Genomic DNA, 17,744 nt, shown 5'->3' with positions numbered 1-17,744 from the left:
TTTAGATTGTAAATTTCTGTGACTTCAGAATTGGTTTCTGCAGACTTGTCATTTTCCTTGTGCTCTGAAGTGTTACTTTAGCTCCTCGTGGTGTTTAATGAATTGATCCTTTGCTGGTGCATTTGTGGCAATATCAGGTTGCAGATTCTACCTGCCACTGCTGGGAGGGGGCAGGAGCTGTGTTTTTTGATCTCACCCTGTCTGCTGGAAGCCATAGCATAGGGTAGCTCTGCGTTTGTGTCGCCTGGCCTCTGCTGCTCGGTGGGTCACACATGTACTTGCAGGCAGGGCCTCTGTGCTCCACTGGCAGGTTGTTCTCATGCAGCCAGGACCACTGTGCTTGGCAGGGGACTGGCCTAGCTGCTGCACTAGGTGGGAAGGGATGGTTGCTTTCTTTCATGTGCAGGCCAGCTCTGTGGTCACGGGCAGCTCTGCTGAGCCTCTGCACTTTGTGGGCAGGGCTCTGTTGAGGGGGCTGAGCAGCTGCCTATTGGGGAGTGTTCCCATGGGCAGGGCCACTGAGGCATTGTTGGTGCTCCCTCAGGCTGGGCTACTACTCTGAAAGTGTTTGCTCTCTGGCTGGTCTACTCCTGCCCTCCATTACAGTTGTGCTGGCCACTGCATGAGGACCCACAACCTGGATCACTGCTGCTGGGGAGAGGAAGGGGTCTGCTCACCCACTTCCACTGCCATCTGGGGATCCAGTCTACCCAACTTCACATCTGTGGCTGTGTGGATCTCTCAGGCGTCCTTTGTGGTTTGTAGGGAATCCTCTGTTGGTTAATAAATGTCCATTTAGTTGTAACTTAGAAGGGAGAGACAAAGGGAACAGCTCACTCCACCATGCTGCTGACATCACTCCAGTAATGACCACTTTTTAAGTCTATCTAAAGCCAGACACATTAAATACTTTAGCTCGTTTACATTTCACAACAACTCTGCAAAGTCGGTATTATTATCCTCATTTTAAAGAAAATTGAGCTTCCAGGAGGTGAATTAAAAGGTTCTGTTACATAGCTATTAAATTGTAGAGTTAGGATTTCAACCCAGGGCAGTCTGCTTCCAAAGCCACCTCCTACAAACACCTTTGCAGACAGACACACACACGTACATATGTATACTCCTTTCATAAATATCTCTCAGGTCTTATCAACAATGTTTTCTCCCCCCCGACCCCGGAAAGATTCACCTTCAGCTAACATCTGTTGCCAGTCTTCCTCTCTCTTTTTTTTCCCACTCCCCAAATCCCAATACATAGTCATATATTCTAGTTGTAAGTCCTTCTAGTTCTTCTATGTGAGCTGCCACCACAGCATGGCTACTGACATACAAGTGGTGTGGTTCTGTGCCTGGGAACTGAACCTAGGCTGCTGAAGTGGAGTGCGCTGAACTTTAACCACTAGGCCATTAGGGCTGGCTCTGTTCTCTCTCTCTCTCTTTTTTTTTGATGAGGGAGATTGGCCCTGAGCTAATGTCTGTTGCCAATCTTCCTTTTTTCGCTTGAGGAATATTGTCGCTCAGCTAACACCTGTGCCAGTCTTCGTCTATTTTGTATGTAGGACACTGTTGCAGCATGGCTTGATGAGTGGTATGTAGTTCTGCACTCAAGATCTGAACCCTTGAACCCCGGTCCACCGAAGCAGAGCACGCGAACTCAACCACTACACCACCACGCCAGCCCCTGTTATCTTTTTTTAATTAAAAAATATTTTTTCACCTCTTTAATGAGATATGATTGACATATAATGCTGTGTAAGTTTAAGGTGATGATTTGGTACATGTATATATGGCAAAATGAGATTCTCTTTCTAATAAAACCTTAAGTCCCCTCCTCTGCTGTGTTCTTTCCTTTCTCTGTGTTTTTGCAGCATTTTGTACCTCAGGCTTTTATATCCTGTGAAGCCTTCCCTGATGGATTCTAGAAATGTTGTGCATCCTTCCTCTTTATCCCCACTGAGCTTATAACAGTTTGTATTTGTGAACCTGTTGAATTATATGGCGTTTGTTTCCATTTTTGTCACCACTAGTAGGGTGTGAACTTCTTGAGAGTAGGTACTATAGTCTTATGTGTCTTGGTATTCCTGGCACTGAGAAATATGCCTGGCAAACAAGTGCTTAATACATGTTGCTGAATGAATTTTGAATGAATTGTTTCATCGTTACCTGTGATCTTGTGTATTTATTCTTATTACACTGTAAATTGTTTGAATTCAGTAATCCAGATTTTATTTATCTTTGTATCCCTAACAGTATCTTTCTCATGGTTACTCAATAAATACCTGTTGATTTATATTAATAACAAAACACAGAAAAACTTTCTGTTAATAATTCTGCTCTCCCTGTATAATTTTAAATGTCAGTACTTCAAAGACATTTTTAAAATTAAAAAAATAGTTAATTTAAAGGCACACATGTTGTTCATTTGTTTATAGACTTGCACGGTTTTTATTAAGTGTTCTCTCTCCGTGGAACATCATCATCCATTAATGCTGTTCCAATAGCCTGGCTAGTCCAGTGCTGTTTCAGTTGAATTTCTCTTTTATTTTAAATTAAGGTAGAAGCCACGCTTTCACATAAAGAAAGCATAGGAGCAATTTTAATATTCTGTCTGTAAGGTGGCCAAGGTCAGCATACATAAACTGGTGATGAACAATGTCTTCAAGTTAAATTTTGGTGATTGTTAGTTCCTGCCTGTTTGCTTCTGAAAAGCACCTCACTTTGTTTCACATGAGATCACTTTTTTGGTTTGTAACTGTGGTTATTTCTTGCACACTCAGTGGCTTTTGTGACTTTGTTTCTGTCTTGCTGCAGGCAGCTTAATATTTTATTCAAACAGCCACTGTTTCTGACTTCTCTCAGTATTGATGCATATAAAAGGTAAGAAATACTGTTAGATAATTATTTTTGTTCTTTGGCTAATGATTTTATAGTCTTTATCAAAGAATAAACATATTCTGATAAAGTAATTTGAACCATAAACTGATTTTGATAGATTTTATTAATCACAGATTGTAAATTCAAACTCTATTGAATTTCTTGCTAGCTCATGAGAATATCTGTTGGGGGAAGAATGAAAAGTTTCCTTTTTCTATTACACAGTTTTGATTTCTTTCAAGATTGGCACCTGAGCTAACATCTGTTGTCAATCTTCTTCTTCTTCTTCTTCTTCCTCTCTCCAAAGCCCCCAAGAACATAGTTGGATATTCTAGTTGTAGGTCCTTCGGGTTGTACTATGTGGGACACCACCTCAGCATGGCTTGATGAGTGGTGCCATGTCCGCACCCAGGATCTGAATCAGCGAAACCCTGGGCTGCCGAAGCAGAGCGCATGAACTTAAGCACTCGGCCATGGGGCTGGCCCCTATTACACAGTTTTTATTTAGTTCTTTGCTGATTTTTCTACTTTAGCATACCTTCAGTGTTATGTTTGAATCTTGTTGTCAATGTTAAAATAAGGGAAATGAAATATTTTTGACCATAGGACATTATCTGTGTTAAAACAAGTTGTCCTTACTTGAAAGAGAATACTCAATACAGATTAAACTTTCTTTATGCTATATAAAAACAGTATTTTCATCTGTCTACTTGGAGAATGTGAAAGTTGTCAGTTATGGAGCCAAAAGCTCAAAAACAGGAGACATTTTAGAGCAAATACTTGCATATATCCTTAACTTACAAAAAATACCATGGGAATTCTGTTATTCCACCAAGGAAACTCGTTACCTGTTTTATATTTTGCTATTTGATAACTTCCATTGAAGTATGTATTTATAGATCTATTTTATGCAAATTGAACTTCTAAGATTTGAAACTATAGAAATTTTTAATGTTTCTTTTAAAGTCTTTAATCACTATTTATAGTGAGTTGAAAACTCAGCATAATTCACTTGATCCTAAATACCAAACTGAATACCATTAAATAAGATAGATTTAAATAAATCTAAATAGTCAATCGTTTCTTAGGATTTTTACTAGTTTTATTTTAAAAAGATGCTATTTAGGGATAGACATCTTTGCTAATAATATGCATGTACTTTTGTATAATACTCTGTTTCTGTATGATTTATACTTTCCACTAAATTATAGATCTTTTTATTTTAAAATCTTATTTACAGATCTTTTAAAAAATGGATTCACTCTTATAATTGTTTATAGTAAATAGAATATCTACTGTATTCTGGGTAGTAACCTAAGCCCTAGTAATATAAAGATGAAAAATCTGTGATATTCTTATTTCCGTGTTGTTTATAGTTTAATGGGAGAAGTAGAACTGAACAAATAGTTAAAATATACTATGAGAAGTGTTATGTTCATCACAGGTACATACATGATCCCTGAGATCTGAGAAAAGGGAGCACGTAAGTTGGCCTGGGTGGTTTTGTTGTGGGCATCGTCAGAGAAACCTGCACAGAGAATACAACTTTAAAGTTTAGTGTTGATAATTCTCCAGGCAGACAAGGGAGGAAAAACATTTAGACTGAAGGAACAACATCTGCAAAGGGACAGGTGTATGATCATGAGACAATTAAGGAACCATAAGTAGTAAGTTGTGGTGCTGTTGTTGAGAGTGGAAAGTTGTTTGGGCCCAGCTTTGATTACCAGGCAAAGGAGTTTGAATTTTTTTCTTGTGAGGAAGATTGGCCCTGAGCTAACATCCATTGCCAATCCTCCTCTTTTTGCTTGAGGAAGACTGTCGTTGAGCTAACATCTGTGCCAGTCCTCCTCTATTTTGTATGGGATGCTGCCTCAGCATGGCTTGAAGAGCGCTGCTGGGTCTGTGCCTGGGCTCTGAACCTGTGAACCCCGGGCTGCCGAAGTGGAGAGTGTGAACTCAACCACTATGCCACTGGGTCAGCCCAGGAGTTTGAATTTTAACCTGTAGGTTAGAGTTGTAAAATTAATACCTAGTATTACCAAGTATCCTAAAGAATGAAGAAGGGGCCTGTGGGACACATGAGAAAGTGCATACACAATGCTGTGTAGCTTCAACCAGTTAATTCATTTAGCAGCTCTTTCTTGTCGCCTGTATGCAGGGCACTGTTTTAAGCACTGGAGATAGATTGGGGGAAGAGAACAGAGTAACTCCCTGCCTGATTGGAACTTACATTACAAGTCAGTCTTTAATATAAATCACTGTCCTCCCCATCTCTGTCTCTTCCTCTCTCTGTAATTTTAGGCTACAACGTGACTGTATAATTTCCTTGCAATTTCTTTTCGTCTTCCTTATGGATAACAGCTCTGTCAATTACTTCTGGAGGAATGAAGCTAAATTTGTGACACCCTCTGTACGTTATTGTTCTTTCTCTTAGCTATAGTTTGAGGTTTGGGCATTACTTGTTTTTAGTTGAAATTTCTATTGAGGTAATTGTAGATTAACATGCAGTTGTATGAAATAATACAGAGAGATCCCTTGTACATTTTGTCCAGTTGCCCTGAATGGTAACATTTTGCAAAACTATGGTAAATATGATAACCAGGATATTACCATTGACATAATCCACTAATCTTATTCATATTTCTCCAGTTTTACTTGTACTCATTGTTGTGCAAATATTAAGTTCTATAAAATTTTATTACCTGTCTAGGTTCATTTATCGACCACTACCATCAAGGTACTAAACAGTTCCAACACTACTAGAATCCCTTGTGTTCCCCTTTTATAACCACACTCACCTCCCTCCTCCATTCTGCAGGCCCTAAACCCTGGCAACGACTAATCTGTCCTTTTTCCAGAATTTGGTCATTTCAAGCATGTTATGTAAATGGAATCAGATAGTATGTAATGTTGGGATCGGCTTTTGTCATTCAGCAGGATTTCCTGGATATTCATCCAAGTTGTTGCCTATATCGAAAGTTTGTTCCTTTTTACTGTGGGTAGCATTCTATGGTATATATTCACCTGTTGAAGGATATTTGGGCTGATTCTGCTTTTTTGGCTGTTATAAATTAAGCTACTATAGCATTTGTATACAGGTATTTGTGTAAACTGTGTTTTCATTTTTCTGGTATAAATGTCTAAGAGTACAACTGCTGAGTCATATGGTAGTTGAATGTTTAGTTTTATAACAAACCAGAATGACTCTATCATTTTGTCTTCTGACCAGCAACAAATGAGTGATTCAGTTTTTCTACATCCTCACAAGCATTTGGTCTTGTCCTTATATTTTATTTTAGTCTTTCTGATAGGTGTGTAGTGATATCTTATTGTGGTTTTAATAGCATTTCCCTGATGGCTAGTGATGTTGAATATCTTTTCATGTGCTTACTTGCCATTTTTATATCCTCTCCCATGAAATGTCTGTTCCTGTCTTTTACCCATTTTCTAATGGATTGTTATTTTTAACTGTTGAATTTTGAGAGATCTTTATATATTCTAGATGCTAGTCCTCTGTCTGATATGTAGTTTGCAAATATTTTCTCCTAGTCTGTAGCTTGTCTTTTTATCCTCTTCACATGGGCTTTCGCAGGGCAAAAGCTTTTACTTATGGTGAGGCCCAATTTGTCATTTATTCCTTTTATGGATTGTGTTTTTTGTATCAAGTCTAAGAACTCTACCTAGCTTTAGATCCTGAAGATTTCTTCCTATTTTTTTTTTTCCTAGAAGTTTTGCAGTTTTATGTTTACATTTGAGTCCATGATCCTTTTGAGTTAGTTTTTGTGTAAGGTGTTAGGTTAAGGTCCATTTTTTTTTTTTTTTGCCCGAGAGATATCCTATTGCTCTAATACCATTTGTTAAAAAGGCTATTTTTCTCCATTGAATTGCTTTTGGACTTCTGTCAAAAAGCATTGAGGATATTTGAGTGGGTCCATTTCTGGGTTCTCTGTTCTATTCCATTGATTGTCTGCCCTCTACCAATACCACACTGTCTTGATTTCCGTAGCTATATGGTATCTTATTCACCAAGACGGACATATTTCTTTGGATACTTCTTTCCGCCTTTCTCTCTTTCTCCTCTCCTGGAACTCAGATGATACAAATATTGGATCTTTTGTCATTGTCCCACAGGTCACTTTGTCCATTGTTTTGCAGCCTATTTTCTCTCTGTTGTTTGAATTGGGTGAATTCTATTTATTGCTCTGTCCTTACATTCACTAATTGTATGCCCTGTCATCTCCAGTCTACTGTTGAACTCATCTAGTGAGTATTTTATTCCTGTTATTGCATTTTTTTTTTGAGGAGGATTAGCTGTGAGCTAATATCTGCTGCCAATCCTCCTCTTTTTTGCCCTGGAAGACTGGCCCTGAGCTAACATCTGTGTCCATCTTCCTCTACTATACATATGGGACACCTGCCACAGTATGGCTTGACAGGTGGTGCCATGTCTGCACCCGGGATCCGAACTGGCAGACCCCCGGCTGCCGAAGCAGAATGGGTGAACTTAACCACTGTGCCAATGCTCTGGCCCCAGTTATTGCATCTTTTAGTTCTATAATTTCCATCTGGTTATTTTTATAACTTCTGTTTCTTTGCTTAGATTTTCTATTTTTACGTTTGTTTTAAGCAAATTTATAATTGATTGTTGAAACTTTTTTACGATGGCTGATTTAAAATCCTTTTCAGATAATTCCGACATCTGATTCATCTAGGTGTTGAGATTGGTCAATTGACTTTTCTCATCCAAGTTGTGCTTTTTCTTGGTTCTTGGTATGACGGGTGATTTTCCATTGAATCCTAGATATTTTGTCTATTATGTTAGGACCCTCTGGGGCCTATTTCAGTCTTTTATTTTCATAGGCAGTCACTCTATTTAGGTTTATCATGCAGACCTCAGCCTATTTTTGTGGGCTGTGGTTTCAATGACAGTTTAATTTTCAGAGTTTTTGTGCTGTTATTTTGTTTTGCTTTCTTTGTCTGGTATTACTGGGGTTCCCACTGGTTCTTGCTAGTGCTGTTTCAGGGAGCAGAAGATGTTTTCTTAGGCTGAGCTGCTAGATGTCTATTGGTAGGGAAGTGGTGACCTAGGATTTCCTTACTGTGCCCCCTGGCTGCCCTGATGTCTCTGGGCAGGACAGGAGAGTCTTGCACCCATGGAGAACAAGTTGCCTCCTCTACTAGACCTCTTGCTAAAGCTTAGTCCTTTTTGCCTGTTCTGCTTGACTGTTCTGTTGTCTCTGGGTGGGGAGGGGGATCCTCGGACTTAGAGGGACAAGAAGGCTTCCTGACTGGGCTGCTTGCTGTAGCTGGGTCTCTCTTACTGGTGCTTCCTGTCTGGTTCAGTTTCTCTTTGCAGAAAACGGGACTCTCAGGCCTAGCAAGGAAGGAGAGTGATCACCCTGGCTGTTTGTTTTTGGTGAGGCTCATAATCAACCTCCTTTGCTGGTGGTGTCTGGCTTGCCTGATGTCGGAGGGATTCCTGTTCCATTCTGAGAGGAGTTAGCCTACTTAGCTGCCTTTTTTTTTTCACTAGATTGGAGGTTGGGAAAAGTTGGGTCTGGATCACTTTCTTCTGTTGGGTGAGGGGAACACAAGACACCCTGCCTCTGTGCTGTTCTTCTAGCCGTAGGACCAAAGAAGTTTGTCTTCTTCCCACCGTTCACAGTCTTCTTTGGTTGTCTCTTGTGCTATATCCAGTGTTTATAGTTGTGTTTTGTGGCAAAGAGATGGGACGAATGGTCTGTGACATCTTGTCTGGAGCAAAATCTGGGTTTTACTTTTAATTTTGGTTTCTTTGTCATATAAGCATAGAGGTAAAGTGTTGGGGAGATATTGGCTGGGGCTGAGTTTGGTCTTCTTGGGGGCCCTGAGATTTACTCATTCTTATGAGATTCCATTAAACATCATGTATTCCTGTGTTTAATTTCATCCACCAGTTCTTCATAGAGCCCTGGAAAATGGCCAGCCAAGGCTGCCTTCCCTGCATTTTCCAAGGCCCTGTCCTGGCACAGAGGGACTTCTCTCTTTAGATACTTACTTGACTTTCCCTAGGTTGGCCTCCTTACTCTCTGCCTGCTTCTATTCGTATTAGAGTATCCAGTGTAAATTCTCAGGATTTTGTTAACTCTTCTTCCTCAGAACATCTTCTGGAAGTTGGGATACTGTTGAGCACATTGCCGTGCTGCCTAGAGCACCAGAATTTTCTCTTTGTTTCCTTTGAAAGCATGTTGTGAAACTTGTGACATAAAATTGTACTTCTTTATTTGCTCCTATGTTTAAATTTTTGGTTTTTCTTAAAAACTATTTTTTGTTCTTTTCATTAGTTATTGGTGGTAGGAGCTTCTGAGGTACTGCTTCACTGTACTGACTTTAGCCAAAGATTCCAATAATGAATTTTTTGTAGTTTTCACATAGGCAGTTGTCACATCTGACATTGCTAATATCTTCGTTTTCATGCTGGCATCTGCAACTCTGCCAAACGTCTTTTATTCTTTTGCTTGCTTAATCTTGATCCTTTGGCCTCTCTTCCTCCCATTCCTCGATTGACAGATTCTCATGGGTTTTGTCCTTGACTCTCTGCTTTCTCTCAGCATTCAGTCTGTTGGTTTCATCTATCATCTTTAAGCAGTTAATTTTCAAGTTTGGATCTTTAGCCTTAATATTTTACCTAAGCATTTATTTCTCACTCAAATGGATGTATTTTCTTTAAAGTAGCTCCATATTCTCATTCTTCTATTTCTATTGATATTGTCATCATTCTTTTTTGGTAAAAGCTCCAAGTTGTCATTGGATTGTCTGTCTCTCTTTTTTTCCCTAAATCCGTTCACCAGGCTGGGGCTCTTTCATCTTAATTCTCAATAACATTGTCAATTATAGATCCTTATTTCTCAAGCTATATTGCTATAATGACTTATTAATTTGCCTTCTTGTGTTGCATTTTATGTTTTATCTCTCTTCAAGCTATTCTATACCTAGTTTCCAGTTGAAGATCTCTCTCTCTTTTTATTGAATTATAACATGCATATAGAAGAGTGCACAAATCATAGATGCTCAGCTTGATGAAATTTACAGACTGAACAAACTTGTGTAACTAGCACCAGCAAATTAATCATTTTCAAAATCACATTCAGGGGAGCTGGCCCTGTAGCATAGTGGTTAAGTTCAGCACATTCTGCTTCGGTGGCCCAGGTTTGTGCATTGGAATGCTGGGCACAGACCTACACCACTCATCAGCCATGCTGTGGTGGCATCCCACATATAATGTGGAGGAAGATTGGCACAGATGTTAGCTCAGGGCTAATCTTCCTCAAGCACAAAAAGGGTAGGATTGGTAACAGATAGTTAGCTCAGGGCTAATCTTCCTTAGGAAAAAAAAAAATCATGTTCATAACCTTGTTATTTTGCCTTAAAAATCAATTAATTAAAGGAGTTTGAGTCTTATTAGTTTCCTGAACAGTGGAATAGCAGGAAATAAATTGGCATGTCATCTTCTGCTACTTGCCATATAGAGCCTGATTTTGGAGCCATTTCTTTCTTTACTTCCCATTATATTCACTTTTTTTGCTTCATACTGCTGCTACTTCCTGAAATACATTTCCCTTTTGATTTTTTGTAATCTAAATCATAGTCGTTATTCCAGCCTTAGCTCATATCTTGCCATTTCTAGGAAACTTTTCTGAACTAGTCCAGCTTTCGTTAATTTTTTTTTCTCTTCAAAATTTACTTTATAAATTAATTTTTTGAATAGATGATATCAATACATTCACTTAGAACAAAATTGAAAGGTACAAAAGGATATACAATAAAAAGTCTCCCTCTTACAGCTGTGCTCCAGCCACTATGTGTTCTAAAAATACTTTATGCACTTATAAGCAAAATTAATTTCTATTATTCTTCCTCCTTTTTATACAATGTAAGCATACCAAGTTCTATATCTTACTTTTTTTTTTTAAGATTTTATTTTTTTCCTTTTCTCCTCAAAGTCTCCCGGTACATAGTTATATATTCTCAGTTGTGGGTCCTTCTAGTTGTGGCATGTGGGATGCTTCCTCAGCATGGCTTGATGAGTGGTGCCATGTCTGTGCCCAGGATTCGAACCTGGCAAAACCCAGGGCCACCATGGCAGAGCGTGTGAACTTAAACTACTCGGCCACAGGGCCGGCTCCTGTATCTTACTTTTTTTAAATTAATGGTTCTTTATGATGGTTCCAGATCAATACACAAAACGTTTTCTCATTTTTATTAGGCCCAAATGATATTCCGCTAAATGAATATACCAGGATCTGGTCTACCACATTTACTTGTGAAGGTTGGACACGGAGCAAATTCACATAGACTATGATTTGAATGGCACTCTCTAGAATTATTCAATTACAATCAAATACAGCAGCCTTGATTGTAATTTACCTAGTCAGTTCCTTTTGATTGATATTTCCAGATTTTTTTTGTTGTTATTTCAAACACTACTGAAATGAATAGTTTTATATATGTCATTTGACATCTATGGGAAAATTATCTGTAGGATGTCATTCCCTTAATTCCTAAGGTGTTATAATCTCTACCAATTTAACAAGTAGACATAGTATTAATTTATTATAGACTTGTTTTTAAAATTTTTATTATTTGTCATCCCTTAAGGAGTTGGTACCGTGTATTAAATTATTTTATATTCACTCTGACCTAGCATGTTGGTCTATATAAATAAACACTTAGAGTGGGCTGGATTGTTTCTCAAATAGCTGCCAGATTCTGTTTTCCTTTTTATTCTTCTGTGCTCTTCATAATCCTTTTGAAATTCCTGATAATGGAATTAAAAAATATTGTCAAAGTTTAGACCAGAGCTTGATGCATTTATAAGCAGAAATGATATTTATCCAAAGTTTAAAAAATAAAATGAACCACAATCTCAAATATAGTTAAAAAGAAAAAAAGTAAAATGGTCCACTTTTCTTTAGCCTCAAAAAATGTTTCTTATTCTTCCATTGAAAACATGGAATGAGATAGAGTGTATCTTCACTTTCTTGAGCTCCAGTAAAATAAAAGAAAAGGTTCATCATAAATTTATATGCTCCATAAATTATAGCATATTAAAGTAAATTTTTTAAAGCTACTGCATACAGAGTGAAAAAACTGGAATTATCCTACTGGATATTAATGTGAATAAGTCAGTTACTTTATTGTGACTTAGTTATGTTAATGTCCATTTGGTACTTTGGACACTTTGATGAAGTTCAGTTTTCCACAACCTTTTCCGCCCTTTGCTTATTTGATAGATCATTAAACTGGACAGTTTTCACTTGGGGAAAATTTTTAATTTGTACTTTATTTGGAGAACCCACATTTTTACCCTCTCTTTAGATAATATCACTGACATTAGAAAGATAAACCTTTGTGCCAGCTCGTGGCCGAGTGGTTAAGTTCGCAGGCTTGGCTTTGGTGGCCCAGGGTTTCTCTGGGTTCGGATCCTGGGCATGGACATGGCACCGCTCATCAGGCCACGGTGAGGTCGCCTCCCACATGCCACAACTAGAAGGACTCACAATGAAAAATATACAACTATGTACTGGGGGGTTTTGAGGAGAAAAAAGGCAGAAAACAACAAAAAAAGAAAGATTGGCAATAGTTGTTAGCTCAGGTGTCAATCTTTAAAAAAAAAGAGAGATAAACCTCTGCTCATTTTTATGTGTATCTTAGAGGATCTCAGCTGAATTAACAAGAAATTGACTTCTGTTATGGATGAGCCAGAACTAAAAATAAAAGGTGTGTTTCTTCATTTCTTTTATCTGGCCCCGAAAGATTCACTGCCTGAAATTCTATGAGACTAGAGAGCAAAATAAATTCTATCACAGTTTTTGGGATTTATAGCAAACAAGCAGGATATTTTGGAGAAGTTTCTGATAACTGACCTTTAGATGATCATTGAGTTATGCTGTACTGATTTTTTTAAGCAACTTTATTGAGATATAACTCATGTGCTGAAGAATTTGCCCATTTAAACTGTACAGTTCAATGATTTTTATTCTGTTCACAGAGTTGAGCAACCATCACCCCAATTTTAGAATATTGTCATCCCCCAAACTGAAATCCAGTACCTGTTAGCAGTCATTCCTCATTTCTTCCCAAATTTGCCAGCCCTAGGCAACTACTAATCTACTGTCTGTCTCTATGACTTTTGGGTATTTCATATGAACAAATCACACAATATGTCAGTCTTTTGTGTCTGGCTTCTTTCACTTAGCATAAATATTTACAAGGTTCATTCATGTTGTAGCTTATATCAATACTTCATTCCTTTTCATTGCCAAATAATATTTCACTGTATGGATATATTACGTTTTATTTATCCATTCATGAGTTGATGGACATTTGAGTTGTTTCCCCTTTGTGACTATTATGAATAATTCTGCTTGAATATTCATGTATAGGTTTTTGTACGGCATATGTTTTCATTTTTCTTGGGTATATACTTTGGAGTGGAATTTCTGGATCATATGATAACTCTATGTTTAACTTTTGAGTAACTGCCTGTTTTACATTTCTACCAGCAGTATATGAGGGTTCTAATTTCTTCACAGTCTCCAGCACTTGCTATTATCTGTCTTTTTGATTGTGGACGTTCTAGTGGTGTGAAGTGGTATCTCATTGTGGTTTTGATTGATATTTTCCTAATGGCTAATGCTATTGAACGTCTTTTTGTGTGCTTGTCAGACATTTGTAAATCTTATTTGGAGAAATATCTATTCAGATCCTTTGCCTATTTTTAATTGGTTTATTTGTCATTTTATTACTGAATTGTAAGAATTCTTTATATATTCCAGATAGAAGTCCTTTATCAGATATTTGATTTGAAAATAATTTCTCCCACTCTGTGGTCTTTTCACTTTCTTGACGGTGGCCTTTGAAATACAAAAGTTTTTAATTTTGATGAAATTCAATTTACGTATTTTTATTTTGTTGCTTGTGCTTTTGGTGTCGTATCTAAGAAATCATTACCTGAGCCAAGGTCACGAAGATTTACTACTATGTTTTCTTCTGAGAGTTTTATAGTTTTAACTTTGATATTTAGATTTGTTTTTCCCTTAGAGTTAATTTTTTGTGTATAGTCTGTGTAAGGCATCCTGCTTTATTCTTTTGCATGTGGAAATCCAGTTGTCCCAACACTATTAGTTGAGAAGACTTTTTTCCTTGTTGAATAGACTTGGCACCTTTGTAGAAAATCATTTTACTATAATTGTGAGGATTTATATCTTGACCCTCTATTCTGTTATACTCATCTCGATGTCTATCTATATGCCAGTACCACATTGCCCTGATTGCTGTAGGTTTTCAGTAAGTTTTGAAATCAGGAAATGTGTGTCTTCCAACTTTATTCTTCTTTTTCAAGATTTGTTTTTGGTTATTTTGCCTGCCTTGCATTTTTCCTTTCTTTCTTTTTCTGGTGAGGAAGATTGGCCCTGAGCCTAACATCCATTGCCAATTTCCCTCCTTTAGCATGAGGAAGATTGTCTCTGAGTTAACATCTCTACCAGTCTTCTTTTATTTTGTGTGTGGGATGCTGCCACATCATGGCTTGATGAGCGGTGTGTTGGTGCACGCCAGGGATCTGGATCTGTGAACCCTGAGCCACCAAAGCAGAGTGTGTGAACATAACTGCTATGCCACTGGGCTGGCCCCTCCTTTACATTTCTATATGAATTTTAGGATTAACTTGTCAATTTCTTCAAAAAAAAAAAAGCTAGCTTAGTTGTTGATATGGATTGAGTTAAATCTGTAGGATCAAATTGGAGAGTATTGCTTTTTTAACAATATTAAGTCTTTTGGAGCCATTAACATGAGTCTTTCCATTTATTTAGTACTTTTTTCATTTCTTTCAACAATGTTTTGTAGTTTTAAGAGTATAAGTTTTGCATTTCTTTTGTTAAATTTACTCCTCAATATTTAATTCTTTTTGATGTTCTTATAAATAGAATTGATTTTTTAGTTTCATTTTTGGATTGATCGTTGCTAGTGTATAGAAATGCAGTTTATTTTTGTATATTGATCTTGTACTCTGTAGTCTTACTGAGCTCATATATTAGTTCTAATACTTTTTTTTTTGTTGCATTCCTTAGGATTTTCTATATACAGTGTCATGTCATCTGCAAATAAAGATAGTTTTACTTTTTCCTTTCCACTTTCAGTGGAAATTGTTTTATTTATTTATAAAATAATTATACTGGCTAGAACCTCCAGTATAGTGTTGAATAGAAGTGGTGAAAGTGGACATCCTCATTTTGTTCCTGATCTTTGAGTGAAAACATTCAATTGTAGTGATTTTTTTAATTCTAAAAAGAGTGGACCGTAACTTTGCTTTGAAGACTAATTTTCTTTTGTTTTAAGATTTTTTTCTTCTGTTTTCATACAGATATGTGCTGATTAGAAGGCTCACTTGTGCAGTGTGGAGGATAAGAGAGTGCCTTACAAAATGGGGTTTGGGAGTGACCTGAAGAATTCACATGAAGCTGTGTTAAAACTGCAAGACTGGGAATTACGGTTACTGGAAACAGTGAAGAAATTTATGGCCCTGAGAATAAAAAGTGATAAAGAATATGCATCTACTTTACAGAACCTTTGTAATCAAGTTGATAAGGAAAGTACTATCCAAATGAATTATGTCAGCAATGTATCTAAGGTAAGAAGAATAATTTTATCGTTTATTGTATATAGCAACATAATTGTGCTTAAAGCAAATAGATCATACCACTGAATGAACATTCCCAAGTTGGCATTTTATGGTCATGGTTGCAAAATCATACTGATTACAAAATCTCATGGGGAAAGTTTCAAAAATTACAAATTTTGGGCCATACCTCCTGATGTCTGAGTCAGTAGGTCTGAAATTTTCAAACTTTGAAATCTTTTTTTAAATAGATGTTTGGGTTATTCTGAGGATTAGTTTGGTTTGAGAGCAATTCTTACAAACTTTGTTTTCTTTTTTATAAAATTTATTTATTTTTAATTAATTAATTAATTTTTGGATGTACATCATAATATATTTCTAATTCTGTGTGGATTACATCGTGTTCACCATGCGAAAACTAATTGTAGTCCGTCCCCTCACATGTGAGCCTAATCACCCCTTTTGCCCTCCCTCCTCCCGCTATGGTAACCACCAATCCAATCTCCAATGCTATGTGTTGGTTTGTTGTTGTTTTTCTATCTTCTACTTATGAGTGAGATCATAGGGTATTTGACTTTCTCCCTCTGACTTATTTCACTCAGCAAAATACCCTCAAGGTCCATCCATGTTGTCACAAATGGCCGGATTTCATCATTTCTTATGGCTGAGTAGTAGTCCATTGTGTATAAATACCACATCTTCTTTATCCATTCGTCCTTTGATGGGCACCTAGGTTGCTTCCAAGTCTTGGCTTTTGTGTATAATGCTGCAGTGAACATAGAGGTGCAAGTATCTTTATGCCTTTGTCTTTTCAAGTTCTTTGAATAAATACCCAGCAGTGGGATAACTGGATCATATGGTAAATCTATCTTTAATTTTTTGAGGATATTCCATACTGCTTTCCGTAGTGGTTGCACCAGTTTGCACTCCCACCAGCAGTGAACAAGGGTTCCCTTCTCTCCACATCCTCTCCAACATTTGTTGTTTCCTGTCTTGTTAATTATAGCCATTCTGACTGGCACAAAAACAGACACACAGATCAATGGAACAGAACTGAGAGCCCAGAAGTAAACCCACACATTTATGGACAGCTAATATTCGACAAGGGAGCCAAGAGCATACGATGGAGAAAGGAGAGTCTCTTCAATAAATGGTGTTGGGAAAACTGGACAGCCACATGCAAAAGAATGAAAGTAGACCATTGCCCAAAATAAATTCAAAATGGATTAAAGACTTGAATGTAAGACCCCAAACCATGAAACTTCTAGAAGAAAACATAAGCAGTACTCTCTTTGACATCAGTCTTAGCAACATTTTTTCAAGTACCATGTCTGACCGGGCAAGGGAAACAAAAGAAAAAATGAACAAATGTGGCTACATCAAACTAAAAAGCTTCTGCACAGCAAAGCAAACCATCAACAAAACAAAAAGACAACCTAACAATTGGGAGAAGATATTTGCAAACCATATATCAGATAAGGGGTTAATATTCCAAAATATACAAAGAACATATACATCTCAACAACAAAAAAACCAACAACCCAATTAAAAAATGGGCAAAAGATCTGAACAGAGATTTCTCCAAAGAAGATACACGGATGGCCAACAGGCATATAAAAAGATGCTCAACATCATTAGCTAACAGGGAAATGCAAATGAAAACTACAATGAGGTATCACCTCACACCGGTCGGGATGGCTTTGTCTTCTTTACTACCCTATCTCGTTGGTCCCTTGTGCCCTGCTATTTTTTCTTTTGACACAGAGTTTCATTATAACCCACCTTCCCTGAGTTCTTCTGTGATTCATTAGCATAGTGAATCATGTGGAATATTTTAACACATAGCTGTATTTTGCTCTCATTTCATTACTAAAATACTAGTATATTGATGAATTTATCTCACTTAAAAATCCTTTGGATAAACAATATGGTTTTTTAACTCCAGGATTATAAAAATATAAAATTTAAAAATAAGGGCCAAAAAAATAAAGGCCAAAATTGCACTGTTAATTGTTCTTTGACGGCAATAAAGATGAAATTTTACACGCTTTAATAGTTCTTGGATTTTTGTTCTATTTATTTCCATTGTCTTCTTTAAATATCACATTTCACTGTATTTATTCAAAGTTAAAAAAGTCTTATCTGTTTTACTTTGGAAAGTTAATAAAATGTGTGTTTCTTTCAGTTGTGGGTCTTAGGATTTGAGTATATT

The 17,744-nt window shown here is 37.1% G+C and overlaps 1 protein-coding gene across 31 annotated transcripts in view; it reads left to right on the top strand.

The window, feature by feature from the left end:
• Positions 1 to 17,744, top strand: part of FER (FER tyrosine kinase) — a 439,939-nt gene that overhangs the window by 24,742 nt on the left and 397,453 nt on the right. For 18 of the 31 annotated variants that reach the window (XR_011525213.1, XR_011525228.1, XR_011525215.1 and 15 more), the window contains one exon: positions 15,278 to 15,544. Coding sequence is in view for 11 of the 31 variants with exons in the window: in XM_070569583.1 (XP_070425684.1) it covers positions 15,338 to 15,544 (207 nt within the window). In the remaining 20 variants the exon portion in view is untranslated. Of the gene's footprint in view, positions 1 to 2,811; positions 2,878 to 15,277; positions 15,545 to 17,744 lie in introns of all 31 variants that reach the window. The other 13 variants (XR_011525229.1, XR_011525226.1, XR_011525214.1 and 10 more) reach the window with 1 other exon arrangement.

This window comes from Equus przewalskii, chromosome 13 (genome assembly GCF_037783145.1).
Source record: "Equus przewalskii isolate Varuska chromosome 13, EquPr2, whole genome shotgun sequence".
Classification (NCBI taxonomy): Eukaryota; Metazoa; Chordata; class Mammalia; order Perissodactyla; family Equidae; genus Equus; species Equus przewalskii.
This window is presented reverse-complemented; position numbering and strand designations above follow the sequence as displayed.